General features: G+C 48.3%; 1 protein-coding gene and 1 pseudogene across 1 annotated transcript; one reads left to right on the plus strand and one right to left on the minus strand.

Moving 5' to 3' along the window:
• Window positions 1-4,596: 4,596 nt before the first annotated feature.
• LOC108350622 (60S ribosomal protein L13 pseudogene) lies at window positions 4,597-5,252 on the plus strand (annotated as a pseudogene).
• Window positions 5,253-6,691: 1,439 nt separating this feature from the next.
• Window positions 6,692-20,780, minus strand: Wfdc3 (WAP four-disulfide core domain 3). The gene is made up of 4 exons (NM_001106541.1): window positions 20,497-20,780; window positions 10,142-10,273; window positions 7,724-7,909; window positions 6,692-7,004 (listed from the first exon to the last, which is right to left on the minus strand). The coding sequence occupies exons 1-4, from the start codon at window positions 20,573-20,575 to the stop codon at window positions 6,988-6,990; spliced, it is 414 nt and encodes a 137-aa protein (NP_001100011.1). The 5' UTR covers window positions 20,576-20,780; the 3' UTR covers window positions 6,692-6,987.
• Window positions 20,781-21,851: the final 1,071 nt, after the last annotated feature.

Here is a 21,851-nt window from a genome sequence, read left to right on the forward strand (position 1 = left end):
CAAGAGCCAAAGTAAACTTCTCTCCCTAGAGTAGCCTGCATCCGGTTTGTCATTGCAGCAATGAAAAACGAACTAATCCCTGAAGTGGAAACTTGTAGTTTCTTTGGAAAGCTAGTTATGTCAAACCATGTTTTCCTGAGGCAGACACAGGTGAAAGGATGTTTGGGTATAGCAAACGTGTGAAGGGACACTTGATGGAGGAGTATAAATGTGCCCCCATAGACAGTAGGAGATCAGCACTGGCCATCGGTTTGGTTTATTTGACTTTGCTATTCTTCACTACACTGTTGAGAGAAGCTCGCCCCAGAACTGCCTGTGAGAGACTCCTGTGGTGGTTTGCCACTTCCACGGCCTCTCCTCAGGCTGGTTGGCGAGCCTTGTGGTTCCTTCAGGATTGAACTGTAGCTGCCGGTTTGCGTCTGGTGTCTTCCTGCCTAGAGGACTGGTCTCCAGATGCTTAATCGTATTTGACGTTTGCTGTGGGACTGTACTGCTCGCCCCCAAAGAACTATTGCTGAACAGGTCCACTTCCCCTATATCCTAATAGCTTTTCTCTTCCACTGCCTCTGCTGGGTATCGGGCTAGAGGAGAGGTCGAACCCTTATTAAAAGAAGGTTGCCAAAAAAATGTATGCCTACAAATCCCCACTCACAAATCAAGTCTAGACGGACATTCTCTAGCATGTTAATGACAGGTGTCTGTGGTTGAAAAGACCTTTGAATTTTTGCATCTTGACCACCCCAGAGATGATCGTGTGTCCCTTTTTTCAAAAACTGAAGAGGAGAAAGAGAGAGAAGATAGGGAAGGTGCCCCAATCTTAAACATAAAAGAGCTATGAAGTTACAGGAAAACTGAGGAACAGAAAGCAACGGAGACAAGACGAGCTGAGGAGGGACGTTTACTAACAAGCACAAGTGCCAAGGTAGAGCCGTCGGGTGTAGAGAGCACCAACCAGGGAGCCTGGCAGGATTGGTGATGCCTGCAAGGCACTCCCTACCCTACTCATCTTCCCTCATAGGGGGAAAAATGTTTTTCTGTTCTTGATCTCAACCATTTGACCCTGTATGCTTTGTATAAGAAGCACTGAAACAGGAATAACTCTCCCCAGATAAGTATTCCCCACCTGAAGAAACATGTCACATCACAAAAAGAGAGGACATGACCTGACACCATCATTTGTTGGGTGTGGTTCAGTAGGGAAAGCAGAAACTCTGACCACAGTGAGCTTTGCCTTTAGGCTTCTACTGTGGCCTTCAGTGGTCTGTGGCCTAGATTTCTGCTGCCCCCTGGTGGCTCAGAGACCAAAGCACCCAGCAAAGAATTTCTGCCCCCAAGCCATCCCCCCAGGGACTTCTTCCTTCTTGGGTTTGTCAACCTTCATGAAGCTGGTCTGTCTACACCCTATTCCCTCCATAACAGATCTTGACTCAATAGCAACTCCCACCCTCGTCACCCTACACCCCCACTTACCATCTATGCCATGCCCCAAGGGATAAAGGAATGAATCCGCAGAGAGTGATGCTGGTGGCCCTTGGTGTTGCCAGGGGAGGAACAGAGTTCTCAGATGGCAAGGAAAGGGGTACAGGACATGGGTCATCCGCAGCCCCCACACGGGAGGTCAGAAGCACACTGTAATGAAGCTGAGGGTGGGAGCCAGGGTGGCTTTTCAGCCTGGTCAAAGGTTAATATGAGGCTCAAAGACTGGGAGCAGCAGGTAGGATCGGGACTCATGGGGAGCTGCTTTGCAGAATTCAGGCCCAAAGGGACTTAAACCTCCAGGAAGGAAAGTTTTGTCTGGTTTTATTTTGTTTGGTTGGTTTTTGTTTTGTTTCTTCATTTTTTGTTTAGGGCACATCAGGGGAAAAAACAGCCTAGAGATTCCACAAAGATCTGAAATTTAAGTCTTCCTCTCCCTCTCCCTCTCCCCCTCCCTCTCCCTCTCCCCCTCCCTCTCCTCCTCCCCCTCCCCTCCACCTCCACCTTCTCCTTCCCCTCCCCCTTCCTCCCTCTCTCTCTCTCTCTCTCTCTCTCTCTCTCTCTCTCTCTCTCTCTGCCCCTCCATGTGTGTGTGTCTATGCCTGTCTCTGTCTCTGTTTCTGTGTGTGTATGTGTATTTCTCTGTGAGTATGTTTGTCTGCCGCCCCACCCCATGTGAGTGTGCCCACCCATTTGTGTGTATCTATGCCCATCTCTCTGTACCTCTCTCTATTTCTCTCTGTCTCTCTGTCTCTGTGTGTGTGTGTGTGTGTGTGTGTGTGTGTGTGTATTTCTCTGAGGGTATGTCTGTCTGTCTCTCCTCTCCCCCCATGTCAGTGTGTCCATCCAGATGTGTGTGTCTATGCCTGTCTCTGTCTCTATGGATATGTCTATCTCTATGGATATGTCTCTCTCTGTCTCTCTGTCTCTCTCTCTGTCTCTGTCTCCCTGTGTGTCTCTCTCTGTCTCTATCTCTCTCCATCTCTGTCTCTGTCTCCCTGTGTGTATCTCTCTGTCTCTCTCTATCTCTCTCTCCATCTCTGTGTGTGTCTCTGTCTGTCTGTCTCTATCTCTGTGTGTGTGTGTGTGTGTGTGTGTGTGTATTTCTCTGTGGGTATGTCTGTCTATCCTCTCTCCCCATGTGAATGTGCCCACCCATATGTGTGTGTCCATGCCTGTCTCTGTCTCTGTGTATCTCTCTATGGGTATGCCCCTCTCTGTCTCTCTCTCCCCTCTCATCCTTCCTCCATCCCTCCTTCCTCAATGCCATTGCTATGGACACAGACTGCACAGAGTAGCCCCCACCTGATGGAAGGAAAGGCTGGCTCACAGGCCTCAGCCTCTGATCCCATTCTCACCTGGCAGAAAATCACTTTACAGCCTCTGAGGGTTCCCGGGGACAGACAGCATCAACTGCTCTCATGGAAGTCTCTATCATACTGATTTTTAATTATGTACATAAAGCTATACAAGAAGCCTTGCACTGAGGGCTTTGGGAGACAAGAGGGTCACTTGAGCCCACGAGTTCAAGGCCAGCCTGAACAACACAAGCAACACTCCAAACACACTTTTTACTTTTGATTTTTTTTTTTTTTTTTTTTTGGTTCTTTTTTTCGGAGCTGGGGACCGAACCCAGGGCCTTGCGCTTCCTAGGTAAGCGCTCTACCACTGAGCTAAATCCCCAGCCCCTTTACTTTTGATTTTTAAGAAAACAATAAAATGATAAGCAATGGGCTGGAGAGATGGCTCAGTGGTTAAGAGCACTGACTGCTCTTCCAGAGGTCCTGAGTTCAATTCCCAGCAACCACATGGTGGCTCACAACCATCTGTAATGGGATCCGATGCCCTCTTCTGGTGTGTATGAAGACAGCTACCATGCACTCAGATAAATAAAATAAATCTTTAAAAAAAAAATGATTGGGGCTGGGGATTTAGCTCAGTGGTAGAGCGCTTACCTAGGAAGCGCAAGGCCCTGGGTTCGGTCCCCAGCTCCGAAAAAAAGAACCAAAAAAAAAAAAAAATGATAAGCAAAATAGTGGTCAGCAGCCCAGCAGCCTCACATCAGCCCTTCCTGAGTCCTGGGGCTGCCACTGCACAGCTTGTGGCACAATGTGGCCACCTGTCAACAGATCAGGCAAGACCAGCGCGTCTCCTCAGAAAAATGAGTGCTCTCAACCCACTAATATCCAGAATCACACTTAACACTTTTTATACGTATTACACTGTGGGTGTGCATGTCACAATGCACATGTAAAAGGGTCAGACAACAGTTTGCCCAAGTAGATTCTTTCCTTCCATCATGTGAGTCCTGGGCATCAAACTTGGGCCATCAAACCTGGAGACCAGCACTTTACCCGTTGAGCCATCTCAGTGGCCCACACCTAGCAACCCTGATTTAATTGCATGTGCCCCTGGGCCAGCACAGCTTCTTTCTACATTGCCCTGCTACCCAGACAGTATCCTTTCCTTCTCCGCTGGCAGAGGCTTGGCTTTTATGTCTTGTCCCAGGTAAGACCAATCTAAGCCATTCCCTCTGCAAACATCTGCTTTCCAGGCCCCTCTGTGACAACTTCTCGCAGGAAGAGGGTGCTGTGAGTTGAAGGTGTTCCTGCATTGCCATCACACATGGCTTCTCCCTGCTGTGCCATCTAGAGTTCCAGCTGACCCTGCTCTACCTGTGAAGCAAGGAGCAGGCAGCACGAAGACAAAACCTGAGGCTTTGAGCCACCGAGCCAGCCCCATGCTGTTTCTCACTGTGTCTTTGTTGACCAAAGCCCCTGGCTTGTTGAATTTCTTACTGCTTGCAGCCCAAAGCCTTTCAATTGATGTACTAAGAAATGCCATTCACTCTTTTATTCATTCAAAGATGTATTGAGAGCTATGAAGGGAAGCTATTTAAGAAACTAGAATTCTGGGGTTGGGGATTTAGCTCAGTGGTAGAGCGCTTGACTAGCAAGCTCAAGGCCCTGGGTTTGGTCTTCAGCTCCGGGAAAAAAAAAAAGAAAAGAAAATAAACTAGAATTCTATTGCTAAGAAATTGTCCCATTTCCTTGGGAAAAAAATATAGACCAAGATATATACATAAAAAATGTGGGGTGGGTGCTTTCCACTCGGCCGTTCTCCTGTACAGAAGGCAGCCATGGCACCCAGCCGGAATGGCATGATCCTGAAGCCCCACTTCCACAAGGACTGGCAGCAGCGAGTGGACACGTGGTTTAACCAGCCGGCACGCAAGATCCGCAGACGCAAGGCCCGGCAGGTGAAAGCGCGCCGTATCGCCCCTCGCCCCGTGTCCAGTCCCATCAGGCCCATCGTGAGGTGCCCTACAGTTAGATACCACACCAAGGTCCGGGCTGGCAGGGTCTTCAGCCTGAAAAAACTCAGGGTGGCTGGTATCCACAAGAAAATGGCACGCGCCATCGGCATCTCTGTGGACCCAAGAAGGCGAAACAAATCCACTGAGTCACTGCAGGCCAACGTTGCAGCGCCTGAAGGAGTACCGCTCCAAGCTCATACTTTTCCCCAGGAAGCCTTCTGCTCCGAAGAAGGGAGACAGTTCTGCTGAAGAACTTAAATTGGCCACGCAGCTAACAGGATCTGTGATGCCCATCCGGAATGTGTACAAAAAGGAAAAGGCCAGAGCCATCACGGAAGAAGAGAAGAACTTTAAGGCTTTCGCCAGCCTTCGCATGGCCCGAGCCAATGCCTGGCTCTTTGGCATCCGAGCAAAGAGGGCGAAAGAAGCCGCAGAGCAAGACGTTGAGAAGAAAAGGTAATGCGCGGTTGGAGAGTCATAATAAATTTTCCATCAAGCAAAAGAAAAAAATGCGGGGTGGGTAAGGGGTATGTATGTATATAGGGGGAAGAGGGGGATATGGGTGTGTATGGGTGTTGGGAGGATGTGAGGGCAGCGGGTATATATAAAAGGGTATCAATGTCTTTTTTTTTTTTCTTTTTTTCAGAGCTGGGGACCGAACCCAGGACCTTGTGCTTGCTAGGCAAGTGCTCTACCACTGAGCTAAATCCCCAACCCCGCAAGGTGGTCTTCTAAGTAAAGAGTTATGTGTGACACCAGAAACAATCTTAGAGTAAATCTCCGTCTTGGAGGTGGTATCCTGATTTGTTTGGTGTATAACAAGGGGAGAGAACCAGAAACCATGTCAAAGTTCCATCCTGAGCTGAGCGGTCCAGTGGGAACAGACCCTGAGTATAACCAAGGAAAACCCAAGCAGGAGATGGTGGTGCACACCTGTGATCCCAGACCTAGGGAAGCAGGCATAAGATCAGGAAGGAGTTCACGGCCAGCCTCAGCTACATAGAAAGTTGAGGCTAATGCTAGGCTATGAGAAACTTCAAAAGTCAAAAAAGCAAACAGAAAACAACTTTGTATGAAGGGTGGTGGTGCATACCTGTAATCCTAGCCTAGGAAGCAAAGGCAGGGGGATCTCTAAGTTTGAGGGCAGCCTGGGCTACACAGAGAAACCTTGTCTCAAAACAAAAAAGGAAGGAAGGGAGGGAGGGAGGGAGGGAGGGAGGGAGGGAAGGAGGGAGGAAGGGCAGGTTAAGGCAGGGTAACACACTTGGTGTAATACAATGACATTTTTACTATCTGGCAGAAGACAGAAGAGGAAAGTGGAAAGGCTTTTTAGAATGTGTGGGGGAGTACAGGCCTGATGACCTGAGTTCAATCCCCAGAACCTACACAGGGAACGGACAGAAACAGTTCCTCAAAGTTGTCATTTGAAAGCTACATGCACATTGTGCACATGTAACTTACACACACAATTATTATTATTAACATTTTTAAAAGAAAAAATATTTTTACCTTGTTATCCACCAAACAAGTCTGGATGTATTGCTTCCAAGATGACTAAACTCACACCCAAGACTGCCTAGGGTTTTTTTGTTTTATTTTTATTTATTTATTTTTTTATTTTACATACATTGGTGACTTGACTGCGTGTATGCCTATGTGAGGGGGTGTCAGATAAGAAGAGTCACAGACAGTTGTGAGCTGCCATGTGGGCGCTGGGAATTGATCCCAGGTCTTCTAGAAGAACAGTCAGTGCTCTTAACCACTGAGCCATCTCTCCAGCTCCAATCACCAAAGGTTTTCCATATAACTCTTGTACTACTTCTCCAGACAATGGCTAGTTCATGTAACTAGTCCTCTTATGTTGGTCATTAATATCTTCCTCATATATGCTACATTTTTAAAAAGAATGTGCTATCTTTCCTTAGTCCATAGGTTTCCCAGTGCAAAAGCCATGCACAGGTAGACTCACTAGGTCTCCTGCCTCAGTGGCCCCTACACAGTACAGACAAGAGGGTCCATGCCAGCATTTTATTGGGAAAGAGAAGCACCCATCATCAGGGCAGTTCCATGTGCAGTAAGTAGCAATAAAAACGAGGAGGAGAAGGCCTGATACTCCAGGGAGTGTCACAAACCCCAGGATGTCACCCCTTCCAGCCTTCCAGCAGCTTCCTGGAGCTCCAGGCAAATCAGGTCAGCTAGGGTACTTGAGCCTCTGTAAGTAGAGGAGATTTCAGGTCACAACTGTACCATACTGGCTCCAGCTACCCAGCTATTTCCCTCCTACCCTGCGGAGCATCAGTGTGCATCAACTCTTTGGGTTTTTGTTGTTGTTGTTTAGATTTATTTATTCATTTCATATATGTGGGTACACTGTCACTGTCTTTAGACACAAGAAGGCACTAGATCCCATTACAGATGGTTGTGAGCCACAGTGTGGTTGCTGGGAATTGAACTCAGGACCTCTGGAAGAGCAGTCAGTGCTCTTAACCACTAGGCCATCTCTCCATCCCCGTGCATCAACTCCTCAAAGCTTTATAAGGTTCCAGACCTCCTAACTGGAACTTGTCACTTAGAAGTTAGCCTCACCTCTGTTATCAAATTGGAACAGTATCTGTTCTGTTCTGGCCCTGTCCCCAGCCCTCATGGCCCAAACAAATCAGATGTATCCTACCCTCTGAGGCTTGTGCCATACTCACTGTCTGATCTAGGCTATAGTGCCTGGATCAAATCCCATCTCTCACAGAAAGACCTCCCCACAGAGCCACGCCCGCTATAAACACTGATCCCGAAGAGTCCATTTGAGGGTGTGGTCTGTGACTCGGGATCTTCCACACAACATTCTTTATGGCCTTCAGTATCTAAGCCTCCCCACCCAGCAGTGAAGCCTGTTACCTTCACACCCGGTCAAAGGTCACTATAGGCAGTACTCACCTAATGTAGAGTTAAAGCCATCTGTCCGGTTGGAGTCTGTGAGCTGTTGGAGGGGCCGGAGTCCCCGGATGCAGAAGCGGCCACAGCCTGATTTACAGCACCTTTCCCCAGGTTGACAGTTCTCATCCATCATGCACTGGACAATACACAGGCCTACCAGAATTCTGGGACATTGACCATCCCGCCCTGTGGTGAATACCAGGACAGGGAGAGACACACGGAGTTGAATCCTCTTTTCCCAAGTTCCCATCTACAACTTAGATGCAGGGTCCAGGTAAATCACCCCTGACTTCCAACAGATGTGACTGGAAGCAGGGAAGCTGGAGGGCTGAGACTACACATCCAAACAACTCTGACCTAGGAATTCCCGAACTCCCAAAGCCAGTTCCTTAGTGGTTGGTAGAGTACAGGCTTCCCAATAGAGATAACAGCAGACAGACAAGGTCCCATCTTCTTCCCTAAGGAGGTTTTATGCCCCTTCTTTGTGCTACCATAATCCTGTGTAAATCTTCTTTCATCAAAATTTTGTGTGTGTGTGTGTGTGTGTGTGTGTGTGTGTGGTATATGTGGAGTGGTTGTGTAAGTGTGTATATGTTGTATGTGTATGTGTATTCTATGTATGGTATGTGTGTGTTGTATGTCTGGTATATGTGTATGATGTATGTGCAATGTGTATTGTGGTGTGTATGTATGTGTGTGAGTAGTGTGGTATATATGTATAAAGTATGTGATATGCGTGCGTGCATACTTGTCTTGGAATCATTTCTCAAAGGTATGAGAATGGCACAGACTCGGGAGGAAGTGTCCTTAACGTGCCAGTCCTATCTTTCCCCAGGTCAGCAATATACAGTACAAGACTCATTCAATGTTGGGCAACAGCAGCCACAACCCAGTCATCCATGGTCTGCCATGGCATATAACTGACACTCCACAGTGGGCTGTGTATGTGTTGCAAAGCTAGCAGATTTAAAGAAGTGGGTCCCGAGTTGTACTGGTTAGTTTTAGGTCAACTTGATACAAGCTAAAGTCATTTGAAAGGAGGGAACCTTAATTGAGAAACTGACTGTAGGACATTTTCTTAATTAGTAATTGATGAGTGAGGGCCCAGCTCATTCTTGGTAGTGCCATCCCTGGGCCGGTCGTCCTGGATTCTCTAAGACAGCAGGCTGAGCCAGGCACGATGGTGCATGCCTTTAATCCCAAACTCTGGAGGCAGAGAGTTAGAGGCCATCCTGGTCTGCAAATCAAGCTCCAGGACAGCCAGGGCTGTTACACTAGAAGACCCTGCCTCAAAAATCAAACAAACAAAAAAGAGGAGGAGGGGAAGGGGAGAAGCCATGGGGAGCAAGCCAGTGGGCAGCATCCCTCCATGGCCTCTGCATCAGCTCCTGCCTCCAGGTTCCTGCCTTGTTGGGTTCCTGCCATGACTTCCTTCAGGGATGGACTACAGTGTGGAGATGTAAGCCAAGGAAACCCTTTCCTCCCCAGTTTGTTTCTGGCCATGGTATTTCATCACAGCAACAGCACCCCTACCTAGGCCAAGTATTAAAGGTACTTTCGGCTTACAAGAGTTGCCGTTTACAGGGGATTTGTCAGATGGGATCCTGTTATAATTAAGATGCTTCGGTAATTCTTCATTTCTCTTCCCTAACAGGCTACATGCATGTAAGGACAAAGGTTAAGCATTGCCCGGGAATGTAAACAAAGTAAGGGTCTAGAAACAGCTCAGCTGGTGGAATGTTTGCCCAACAACTATGAAGCCCTGGGTTCAAGTCCCCAGGAGTGCATCAACTGGGGGTGGTGCTACATAGGAAGTTCAGTCAGCCCTACTGCATGAGACTCTGTCCCCATCCCACCTCCCCCCCAAAAAAAAAGACTGAGAGGGAGGGAGGGTCAGGGGAGAGAGAGGGGAAAGAAGAGGGAAAGTGTGTGTGTGTGTGTGTGTGTGTGTGTGTGTGTGTGTGTGTGTGTGTAAGACATCTGAAGCCAAGAATAGTTATCTCAAGCCTGTGGAGTAAGCACATGGGAGACAAAGCCTGGATTATGAGTAGACCAGCCTGAGCTACATAATGAGACCCTATATCAAAACAAACAAACAAAGATCTGAGAAACCAGTGGTCCTGGGCGACTTCTTTACTGGACAGAGGAAACCGGCTCAGGGCTGGGATTATTTACCCCCAGTCACAAAGCAAACCCACAGCAGAGCTCAGACCAGAAGCTGAGGCACCGCACCTCCCTCTGCTAATTCTTTTCATGCCAATGGTGCCCCTTTGACCCTAGAAGGACTGTGTTGGTTGGAAACCAGGGCATGGTAAAAGTGGCAGCTGGTTCCCCCCAAGAAGGTGTCCTGAGGAAGCTCCTCCAAACTGACCTGGGGCCCAGGGAGCACTTTTGACTCCTCCCAAAGAACCAACGTACCTCCCTCAATGTCTCCTCGGCAGGCATGGCCACACCCTGTGCTGCAGCATTTGTGCCCCTGGGGACAGGATGCATCCCCAGTACACAGCTCCTGACATGGGAGAGGGTCAGCAGGACATTCACCTCTTAATTCTGTCATAGAATGAAAGCGTTAAAACTCGGATGTGCTTAAGCCAAGAACATAAAATCCATTTTTCAGTGGATGTTAATATAGATTTTAATATACAATACACCCTAATAGTCCACAATCCTTCTGTTTCTTCTGGCCATGAACTGCTCTCCCAGTTCTGGTGTTTGTGTCAGCTCTAACCCACTGTAGCAAACATATGAATTACACACCTTATGTTCACTCTCCTTTCTTTTGTACTGTGACAGACAGACAGAATTTGTCCCCAGTCAACTATCTCCCGGGATGTGTGTCCTGGTGAAGTCCCTTTCCACACTGACCTGGGCTTCATCCTATTGGTTAGACTGTAGTGTGCTGAGATGCCACTTGGGCATGGGACAGGAAAGGAAAAATACCATCAGAGGGGGCTGAAGACAGGCTCAGTTTGTAAAATGTTTGCCATGCATGATCCCCAGTGTCCATGCAAAAGGCCAGGTGTGGTATCACCAGGAGTAACACGGTGGAGACAGCAGACACCTAGAGCCCACCAGCCAGTCAGCCCAGCCTGATCAGCAAGCCCTGAGTCCTAGTGAGAGACCCTGACTCAGAAAACACGAGGTGGAAAACTCCTAAGACGCATCAGGTCAACTTCAGGCCACCACATGCTCGGGCACATATACAAGCATGCAGAAATGTACACATTAATTGATAAGCTAATTAAAATAACCACCGACCCACACATTCCAGCTCTCCTGAGCTCCCAGCTGCATGCACGGATGACCTCAGCCGTAGCACATCAGGAGATGAACTATCCAGTAGAGCCTGGGCCCCCCACAGCTGGGATAAGGAATGAACCTTAGGCCATGTCGTCTTAGGCCACTGGGGACAGTTTGCTATACTGGAAATGAGACTCCTTCATAAAGTCCCAGCCCAGATGATTCACATCCGCCATTCTCTCCTGTAACCAGAGCAACAACAAGCTGAGGTGCTAATGGGAGAACTCCAGTACCCATGATATAGACTCACACACCACAACTCATTTCGCTATTTCCACTTCTTTAAATATGGAGGCATGACAGGCAATGAAAAGTTATGTAGAAAACAAAACAAGTCTGTCCCAGAGCCTCAAAAGCGACAGGTATGTGTGATTGCACTCAGCCATGATGAAAAGGCCCAAAGGCAAACCACAACAGTCCTGTGTCCTGGAATTCTCCTGAACAGGTATGCTCTGTTCTGATGTCACTCAAAAACCAGGTGACCTGGATTTTTTTAATTTGGAATATGTCATCATGATAACTACTTCATGTACTTCCAGACCTACTCATCATCTACTTGGCAAACACTGCAATATTCTTGGCAAAAAATAAAAAAATAAAATAAAATGTTATAGTTGAGAGAGCCGGATATGGAAATCATCCAGAGAACTGACCAATGAGTCTAGAAAGAGAGCCAGTGTACCAGGTGTCACCTCTTTAATGAGTCTGGTGGATGAAGGCCAGGAGCCCCTGCTTTCTCCTAGCCCAGCTTCCATTAAGCTCCCCAGAGTTTTGCCCAGAACTGCCCTCATCGCTCAACTAGACACTTCACAGAATTCTGACTCCCTCGTGCCCATAGCCATTTACTTCTTTAGCTGGTCCTTCAAGTCTCTGCTTTTCCACATCTGCCCTATGACCGACCTGCTTGGCCTATCTCTCACCTGGTCTGCCCTGAGTTAGAAACAAGGAATGGAGCCCTTGGGAAGCAGGCCAGGGCCAAGGGTCAGAGCATGGCTGTCCACCATTCACACTGCCGTCCTTTCAGACTCAGACCCATGTCAGATAATTCCTGTCAGCTCAAACGCCTGGCCACGATGGAACATCACTGCCTCTAAGACTGTGCATGTCACCCTCATTTTTTTCATTTATGTGTTTTCTGTTCATTGGTGTTTTCCCAGTCTATACACGTCTGTGTGCAGGTGTTAGAGTCCCGGAAATGGAGTTGCCATGTGAGCACTGGGGATTGAACCTGGAACCTCTGGAAGAGCAGTGGCCTCAACTGCTGAGCCAGCTCTCATTCTTAAGCCAGATGGTGTTTGTAGTCCCTAACTGCCCATCCTTGTCCTGTCCCCAGGAACCTTGTAAAGACATGGTCCCTGCGATGCCTTTAGACAGAACACTCTGCCCTCAATGTCTTGGTTCTGCTAGCCTAGGTGAACTCAGCCATTACAAAGCATTCACCTCAGTAAGCTCACAACTATCACATTACCAGGGATCAGGACAAGAAACAGGACTGGGGGGGGGCACCCCACCCTCTATCTGCTCCTCTCCCAACATCCCACCAAGCACCAAAAAACAAGGAAGCTGTAGTCAGGATGCCGGCTTCCCTCCGCCATCAACTCCAGTTCTACCTGCCCCCTGCCCTCCATTCCCTTCTGTCAGAGAGCATCACTGCCCCCATCGCTCAGGCTAGACACAACATAGCATCCTTGACGCCCCTCTCCCTCAGTGTCCACAGCTGTTTACTTCCTCAGCTGGTCCTTTAAGTCTCTGCTTTCCCACACCTGCCCTGTGACCGACCTCTCACCTATTCTGCCCTGGTGGCTGCTCAGCTGGACTTTGGTCCTCTACACTCACTGTCATCCATTCTTCACACACCTCAACAGCCTTTTCAGAATAAAAAGTGGAATAGGCCTCTCCCTCATTTAGACTTGCCTCAGTGACTTTGGGAGGAGGGGGTGGCTTTTCGAGATAAGGGTCTCATTTTCCCAGACTACCTAAAACTTACCATGGAGCTGAGAGTGGCCTTGAACTCATGAACCTCCTGCATCTGCCTTCCCAGTGCTAGGATTACACTTCCACCCCGCCTGGCGTTGTTACTTCTTTTATACGTGTCTTAGCGTTTGTACTTAGTGTGTGTGAGTGATCTGTGTGACTGTGGGTGCTCGAATACCACAGTGTGCCTGTCTGCTCAGAGGACAGCCTCTGGGAGTCAGTCCTCTTCTTATACCACAAAGCCAAACTCAGATCCTCAGGTCTGTGTGGCAAGCCCTTTACCCGATAAGCCATCTCCCCGGCTCTGTTTCCTTTTGCACTTAGAATAAAATCCGGGAAAGAAGTTGGAAGCTGACCCAAATCTGAGGCCTTCCACCTCCCCCATCACAGCTGAACCACCCTCTTTGTCTCCAATCACCTTCTTAGGAACGCAGCTCTTCCCTCCCGCCAGCCTCTCTGGCTTTGTGGCTCCCTCCTCACAACACTCCACCGAAGGTGTGGACCTTGCTCACCATAGACACCCACATGCCAGGTAGGGCTGACTCTCCATTCACAGTGTAAGTGAATGATTGACAGGTAAGTAGGTGGGTCAAATGCAAATGAGTGGAGCAGGAAACAGACCAGAGCAGTGCTGGGCTGTAGGGAGGTCCCGAGCATTACCTGGCTCTTCAAATGCATTTCTTCCAAACTACATCATCACTCTATGAAGATGACAGAGGAGATTCAAAGAGATGAACACACTTGCCCAAGCCCACAGAGCAGACAGACAGACAGAAGATTCACCACAAGTTCATGTTTAGACCAGAACTTACGAGAGTACATTCCAGTGTCTCCCTGTGCCCCAGGTAACCTGACTGACATTCCACCTTTGTCAGACAGACCAGCTGTGCTCCAGTATGCCTCTGATGACATCAAAGGTTGGGAAAGCTCAGGAAGGAGTGCTTCCTGGGAATCAGCCTCATCAAGCAACCCTTCTCTACAGCAGGAGCTATAGATGCTGAAGAAGCAGTTAAATACCAACTTCAGCAACTGGTGGGCTCCTGCTCAGCCTGGCAGGGTCCTCAGGCTCTGAGGGGTCTGGAGAATTCTTCCAGTCTGACTGCCTAGTCCCAAGGGAAAAGGAAGTCCATCTCTAATGGCCAAAGGCCAGAGAAGCTCACAAAGACACCAAACCTGGGAACCAGTCTTGCCCTCAATACCCACAATTCAGATTTCAACTTCAGACACTGAGGAGGTTGTAGGAAGCCCTCTGCAAGCTAACAGTGAGTGACTTTCTCACAACAGCTTTCCAGATTTGGTCCCAGGGTTGGGCACTGAGAGTCCTGGCAAGATGACAAGTGTTCTAAACTCTCTCATGGGCAGTCTGTCCAAGAAAGCTGTAGAACCAAGTACAGATCACCCCACTGGGTACTTACTGGAAAAGAGCTTCCTACCAGGGAGGCATGGTAGAAAGGGAAGATGACACGTGCTGTGGAGTTTCAGGGTCTCGGAGACGGTTGATCAGCAGGGTGGGCAGTGGGAACTATCCTGGTTCTGAACTTAAAGGACTGGCTAGAAATTGTATCCGTGGGAGACATGTGTCTATTAACTGCAGCATCTGGAAAGCTGAGGCAGGAGGATTAAAAGCCATTACATGGGGCTGGAGAGATGGCTCAGCAGTTAAGAGCACCCTACTGCTCTTCCAGAGGTCCTGAGTTCAATTCCCAGCAACCACATGGGGGCTCACAACCATCTGTAAAGAGATCTGATGCCCTCTTCTGGTGTGTCTGAAGACAGCTACAGTGTACTTATATATTATAAATAAATAAATCTTTAAAAAAAAAAAGCCATTACATGTTACATAGAAAGACTATCTTAGAAGAAGATGAACCGAAAGGCATGAAAAGGATGAGGAGGAGAAAGAGGAGGGAGAGGAGGGAGAGGAGGAGGAGGAAGAGGAAGAGGAGGAGGAGGAGGAAGAAGAGGAGGAGGAGGAAGAGGAGGGAGAGGAGGAAGAGGAGGAGGAAGAGGAGGAGGAAGAAGAGGAGGAAGAAGAGGAGGAGGAGGAGGAAGAAAAGGAGGAGGAGGGGGAAGAGGAAGAGGAGGAGGAAGAAGAGGAGGAGGAGGAAGAAAAGGAGGAGGAGGGAGAGGAGGAGGAGGGAGAGGAGGAGGAGGAGGGAGAGGAGGAGGAGGAGGGAGAGGAGGAGGAGGAGGGAGAGGAGGAGGAGGAAGAGGAAGAGGAGGAGGAGGAAGAGGAAGAGGAGGAGGAGGAGGAAGAGGAGGAGGAGGAAGAGGAAGAGGAGGAAGAGGAAGAAAAGGAGAAAGAGGAGGGGGAAGGGGAGGAGGAGGAGGAAGAGGAAGAAGAGGAGGAGGAAGAGGAAGAGGAGGAGGAGGAAGAGGAAGAGGAGGAGGAGGAAGAGGAAGAGGAGGAAGAGGAAGAAAAGGAGAAAGAGGAGGGGGAAGGGGAGGGGAGGGGGAGGAAAGAAATTACAACCCCGACCTGGTCCTCCCAGGAGCCAAAAGAAAGGGACCTAACGTAAACTAAAGACAAATGCACGCTCTCTCCAGTCTCTTTCCATCTTGTAGAGAAAGAAACAGAGAAGCACAAGAGATCTTGCCTGGGAATCTGCTTGTCTCAGACAACCCAAACCTATGCTTACAACTCTAACGCACTGCCAGGCGTTCTCGGGTGTGAGACTGGCTCCAAGTTCTACAGACAACGGAATAGCATTCAGGAGACAGAGGAAGGAAAATCACAAGCTCTAGGCCAGGCTAGGAAAAACAGTGAGGCTCTGTTTCCAAAAGAAGAAAAGAACAAAAAGAAGAAAAAGGGCCAGGTTTGGTGGTGCATGTCTGTAATCTCAGGACTTAGGAGGTAGAGGCAGGAAGACCAGGGGCTCAAGGCCAGCATTGACTATACAGAGAATTAGTTGCCAGCCTGGGCTACCTGAAACTCTGTCTCAGAAAGATAAAAAAGAGAATAAAGTAATAAATGACCTCATTTCAAAAATCATGGAAGAGGAGCTGGGGATTTAGCTCAGTGGTAAAGCGCTTACCTAGGAAGTGCAAGGCCCTGGGTTCGGTCCCCAGCTCCGAAAAAAAAGAACCAAAAAAAAAAAAAAATCATGGAAGAAAGGTAATCACCCAAGAAATAAATGTATCAAGAAATATTTTAAATCTATTAAAAAATCCTATAAGTCTACAACCTGAGCAGCAGGCAGACATACAGAGTTGAGTATTATATTTGGGTTAGCTCTCCAAAAGCCAGTGTATATATCTAACATCCCTCCCAGAAAAGTAGTATGAGGAATGAAGAGAGGCAGGAAATATGATCATAAAGGAAAAAAATATGAACAAGGCAAAAGTATCCACGAAAATTCTAAAAGAGCAGGGAAGTAAGGAGGGGCTCCACACAGGCAGCATCAACAACTGTTTTCCCTAAGACAGTGTTTCTCCGTGTAGCCCTGGCTGTCTTGGAACTCACTTTGTAGACCAGGCTGCCCCACAACTCACAGAGATCCACTTGCCTCTGTCTCCTGAGGCACCTGCCACCACCACCCGGCAACATCACCAGCTTCTAAGAACTTGTAGAGTCTCTTTAATGGTAAAGGAAACACGGCCCAGAACAGAGGGCTTTTCTCCATTCCACTCCACCTCCCCAGTGTTAACAGTCTCTGTCTTCCACCAGCATTGTCCTCCCGTCTCTGTCTCTAACCGTACATATGCCTTATCCTCTCAAGACCTCTACAAAGGGTTCTCTCTCTCTGATATCCAACCACACCCTCCCCACTCCATTTACTTTTTTCTTCTCCTGGTTTTAGCTTAAATGTCACAATCTGGGACATACTCTTCTGAACTGCCCAACGCAATATGAGAACCCATTATTCTCTAAGCACCCTTTAATGGTTTGTGTTGTCCTTATCATGGTTTAAGATCATGTATTTACTCTCAGGCTTAGTCCAGCACAGTGTATCCAAAACTCGGCACTGGATGGAGCAAATAATAAACATCTAATGGATGTTCATGGGAAAAAAGATAAATATGTTAGCCTAGGATTAATTAGCTCATGATGACCCTGGATGAGGGAGAAGTCTAACATTGCCAGAATAAAAGACATCTTGCCTCAACTCTTAACAAGAGACTGGCCTGCCTGAGAGCCAAGAGAGGGGAAAGTCTCTGAAGCAGATGAACAGGGGAATGTGTGCTGTCTTCTGCAGACATCAAGATTCTCTTCTGCTGCCTCTTTGCGGGTCCTTGGGGTGGATTTTAGTAGAGAATATCTCAACTGACCTAGTGGATCGGGGATTAGTCAGCAACTTCCTAGTCCACCTCCACACAAGGCTATGTGGCATGGCCTCCTGGCATCCTGCTCTGCTTGGCTAGCACTAGTCCAACAAGTGAATGTGACCTGGGTGTTCTGCACATCTTTGTTCAGTTCTCAGAATGTATCTGGCATTTATATTGCTTCTCACAGCAAACTAAAATCAATTGTCAGGGAATGGTTGGTGCCTTGGCACCAGACACTGTGCATATGACAAAGGAGCAAGCTTCGTCTCATGGGGTATGGAGAGGTTTTGTTTGAAGAGTGAGGCCGCAGGTGTCCTGCTGCAGCCAGATGTGCAGCACTTCTTTGCACTATGGTCATCTGGGGTGCACATATCAGAATAGCATGGTCTCTGAACAACTTTGGAGCGGTCTCCATTCCTCCCCAGCTCAAGGAGCTGGAGAGATGGCTCAACAGGTAAGAGTATTTATTGTTCCTACAGTGGGCCGGGGTTCAGTCCCCAAACCATCTGTAACTCCAGTTCCAGGGGAATCCGACACCCTCTTCTGACTTATGAGAGTACCCATGCACCTATGGCGCATATAAACTTCAACAAGCACACACACAGAGAAAATAAAATAAATAATAATAATTAATAAGTGTTTAAAGGCATGAGTTAGAGAGAGAATTCAATCAGTAAGGAGCTTTCTGCACAAGCATGAAGAAATGACTTTGAAGACCTGAGTTTCGATCTCTGGCACCCACATTTAAAAAAAAAAAAAAAGCCAGGTGGTAGTGGCTCACCAGCCTTTAATCCCAGCACTTGGGAGGCAGAGGCAGGTGGATCTCTGAGTTTGAGGCCAGCCTGGTCTATAGGATGAGTTCCAGGACAGCCAGGGCTACACAGAGAAACTGTCTTGAAAAACAAGAAGTTTATTTAAAAACAAAAAACAAAGCAGACCAGTGAGATAAAGGTGCTTAGGGAAAGCCTGAAGACCTGAGTTTGATCCTCGAGTCCCACATAGTTAAAGGAACCAATTCCCACGAGCTGTCATCTGATCTACAAATGCATGCCCTAGCTGGTGCACATACGCTAAATAATTAATAACTTTTTTTTAAAGAGGTGGGTTCAGTAGAAAGAAGTTGAGATCAGTTACCCTTCAAAACGAGCTCTAGGGAATACCTAGGACCATGGAGGCCATGATCAGGCCTTGGGCCTGTGGGACAGGGAGAGGATTAGAGGGACAGTTTAAAGTGAAAGACAAAACAGCTGTGTTGAACATGTGGGAGGCAGGGGGAAGGGAGGGCTCTTCAGAGAAATCTCTTAGATTTATAACTGTTCACAGGGAGCAGGAGCCTGTTTCAGGGTAGGCATCAGAGTCCTTTACAGAGCCGAGGAAGAGCACTGGTTTACAAGTCCTTGCTACACCAGAAGGAAACCGAGACCAGAACCCCAGGAAGAGTGAGAAAGGCAACTAGAGGCTCTGTGATCTAACACCGAGAATCCTAGTACTCTGGAAAGGGGAGGCAGCAGGACTGCGGGTTCAAGACTATCCTGGACCACGAAGCAAGACCTTGACTTTAGAAGGTTGGGGAAAGCCAGGCATAATGGTACGCACCTGCAATGCCAGCACTCGGGAGGCAAAAGCAGGAGGATCGTGAGTATGGTCAGCATGGGCTCATCGTGAGGTCCTGAGGCATATCCCTGACTCCTTAGGGCCTCCTTCTCTAAGTAGTACTACTTTAGGGGCGGCACATGTACCATGGCATCCATGTGGCACTCAGGGGACCGTTCTCTTTCCACCTTAGCATGGGTTCTGAGGGTAGAACCCAGGTCTTCAGGTTCTTGACCAGGTAGGCAAGCACCTTCACCTGCTGAGTGTCTCGCCTACACACCTTCCCAGGCTTCCCTTCACTACTCAAGTTCAAAGCAAACAACATGTGTCATCAATGACACTTTCTTTCCTGATAGGAGAAGACAAAGAGCTGGGGCAAGAAATGGTTAGAGACCTCAAAATGGGAAGGGGGCCTACACTGGAGTCTCAAAACAATCTAGCAGGTGAGAAACTCCATGGTTCTGTCCATCCGAGAGGTAAGGCCAGGGAACACAGTTAGATCCCACCCATCATGACCAGAAGCCCTTAGGGAGGTCTGCTTAGCAGGCCTCACCTCAGCCTGCACACTTCTGCCCGCGGGACACGACCTATTGCTCTGGCACAAATCTTTGCATGGGTTCTGATCAGTCGGGCACTGTCCTCCTTAACTGAAAAAGATTTCACAGAAGTTCAGACAACTGGCTAGGCATCAAAGAAATGGGAATTGGAGGCTGCAGAAATGACTCAGCTGCTAACATTGAAAATGCTTGATGTTCCTCCAGAGGACACACTGTGCTGCCCAGTACCAGTCTCTGGCACCACACAACCACCTGTGTCCCCAGCTCAAGGGGACCCTGCTCCCTCTTCTGGCCTCTGCAGACACCCACACACACTACACACATGGAGACACACACACACTACACACATGGAGAGACACACACATAACACCCACATACACATAACACCCACATACACATAACACCCACACACACACTATACACATGGAGAGATACATACACATAACACACACACACACACACACACACTACACACATGGAGAGACACATACACATAACACCCACACACACTACACACATGGAAAGACACACACATAACACCCACACACACATTATACACATGGAGAGACACACACACTATACACATGGAGAGACACACACACATAAACAAATCTTTAAAAAATAATCAGGGAATGAGAGTCAACTGTACCTCAAGGAACTCGGCATCTCCATGCATCTCTATGCAGACTATCTCTGCGACCTCCACCTCTCCTTGCCACACAGAGACTAACACACTACTGCTGCTGCTACTACTACTACTACTACTACTACTACAAGAAAAATGCACCAGTAGTGCTGCAGAGAAAGACAGACAAACAGGGAAAGAGGGCCTGTTGCACGGTCCAGCCCTCATTTCATGAGCTCTAGAAGATAACTGGAACACATATCCTTGTGCGTCCTAGCTCCTTGGTGCAGTGAGGGTAGCAAAAGCCCAGCAAGCTGCTCCTCAGGATCCAACCTCTCCATCTAGTGCTTCCTACAGAGACGATCAGCTCCACAAATGAGGAACTTTAGGTGGGAGATGTCCTCTCCCCGGGTTAACTTTCTATTAGTTTTAGCCAAGGACCCCAAATGATAGCTCACCGTGCTCTCCTGCAGCTACCCAAGATGCCAGGAGCCCAAGAGCAAGAAGTGCGTTCATGAGGAAGAGGTATCTTAACATCCTGCTGACTGTGAGAGTCGAGAGCTCGGTTCAGGGAAGAGGTAGCAGCTGAAGGAAGGACTAGGTGGCTCCTGTCAGTCTAATCCCAACGGTTTCACTTAAGCAATTATCCCCTAAGAACAGCTTCTCCTAACAATGACAACAGTGATTGGCTGCTGGTGTGTGGGAACTTTCCTGGCACTACCAAAGAGCACATGTGATGGGAGGGACCAAATACTGCCATGCAATATACGTAACACTTGTTATGCAGACATACACATAGCACTTGTTATGTCGATATCTACATAACACTTGTTATGTACGCATATACATAACAAGTGATGAGGTCCCCTGGGAGGCTGGAAAAATGGAGAGGTAGCCTCTGGGTTAAAGGTCAAAGAGAGACCAGAAGGGCTTTGGAAGGATTCAGTTGCAGTCAAAACAACAGAGGGTGAACCAGACCAGCAGTTCTTGCTGGGTTCACACTGGGATTCTGAGGGAGAGGACCAGAGATGAGAAAAATGAACAGTCCACAGCTGGGGCTTGGGGGTGTGAGGGGCCGAGGGCTGATGACTCAAGCCAGCAAGTTGATTATCCTCACAGTTCTTTACACAGCCTCGGATGGAGCAGCAGAATACGAATCAGCAAGGTTACAGGGAAATCAGCAGGACTGCAGGGAGCTCTAGCTTCTTTTTTGCAAGGTGTATTCTGGTACGGTAAGCAAGCATTCCATACCTCAGGGTCTGGAACAGTTAACCACAGCTTACATGGAAACCTGGTCTCAGCCCCCCAGAGCCCTGGCACCAGTCCACTGCTGGCTTTGCCAAGAATGACCCTGACAGGGAACAAAAAGCTCTGTGTTCCTTGTTCCGTCCACAGGATCTAGAAGGGCCTCTAGACAGAGGGAAGAACTGGATGGACAACCTGAGAAGAAAATAGCCGAGCTAAGGATATAACTTAAGCACGATTCCTGTCCATCTCTGGGAACTGTCACAACCCATGGGAAAGCAGCATCAGAGTGTCTCAGCATCGATACAAGAGCACAAAAAGTTTGCAGCTTGGTCCCCATAAGACCACACATGCCACTCTTAGACAAAATGAAGGGCAGTCATCAAACTCAGAGAGGACAGCTGCTGTGACTCTTTCACATGTCTCCTTTGTCTCCTTTTCCCCTGTTTCTTCTTATTTGCATAGCGTGTGTCCTCGGTTGGCTTTGATGTCTAATGGTGTCCACTGACACTGCCGAGCCCAATAAGGTTAGGGGCAGAGTATAGGTAGAAACAAAATAACAAAAAAA

This window comes from Rattus norvegicus, chromosome 3 (assembly GCF_036323735.1).
Source record: "Rattus norvegicus strain BN/NHsdMcwi chromosome 3, GRCr8, whole genome shotgun sequence".
Classification (NCBI taxonomy): domain Eukaryota; kingdom Metazoa; phylum Chordata; class Mammalia; order Rodentia; family Muridae; genus Rattus; species Rattus norvegicus.

Coding starts and splice junctions, on each gene's coding strand:
- Wfdc3 (NM_001106541.1), bottom strand. CDS start 20,575: ATGTTAAGATACCTCTTCCTCATGAACGCACTTCTTGCTCTTGGGCTC. Junction 10,274..20,496: donor GGTAGCTGCAGGAGAGCACG/GTGAGCTATCAT, acceptor ATTCTATGACAG/AATTAAGAGGTGAATGTCCT. Junction 7,910..10,141: donor CCGAGGAGACATTGAGGGAG/GTACGTTGGTTC, acceptor TATTCACCACAG/GGCGGGATGGTCAATGTCCC.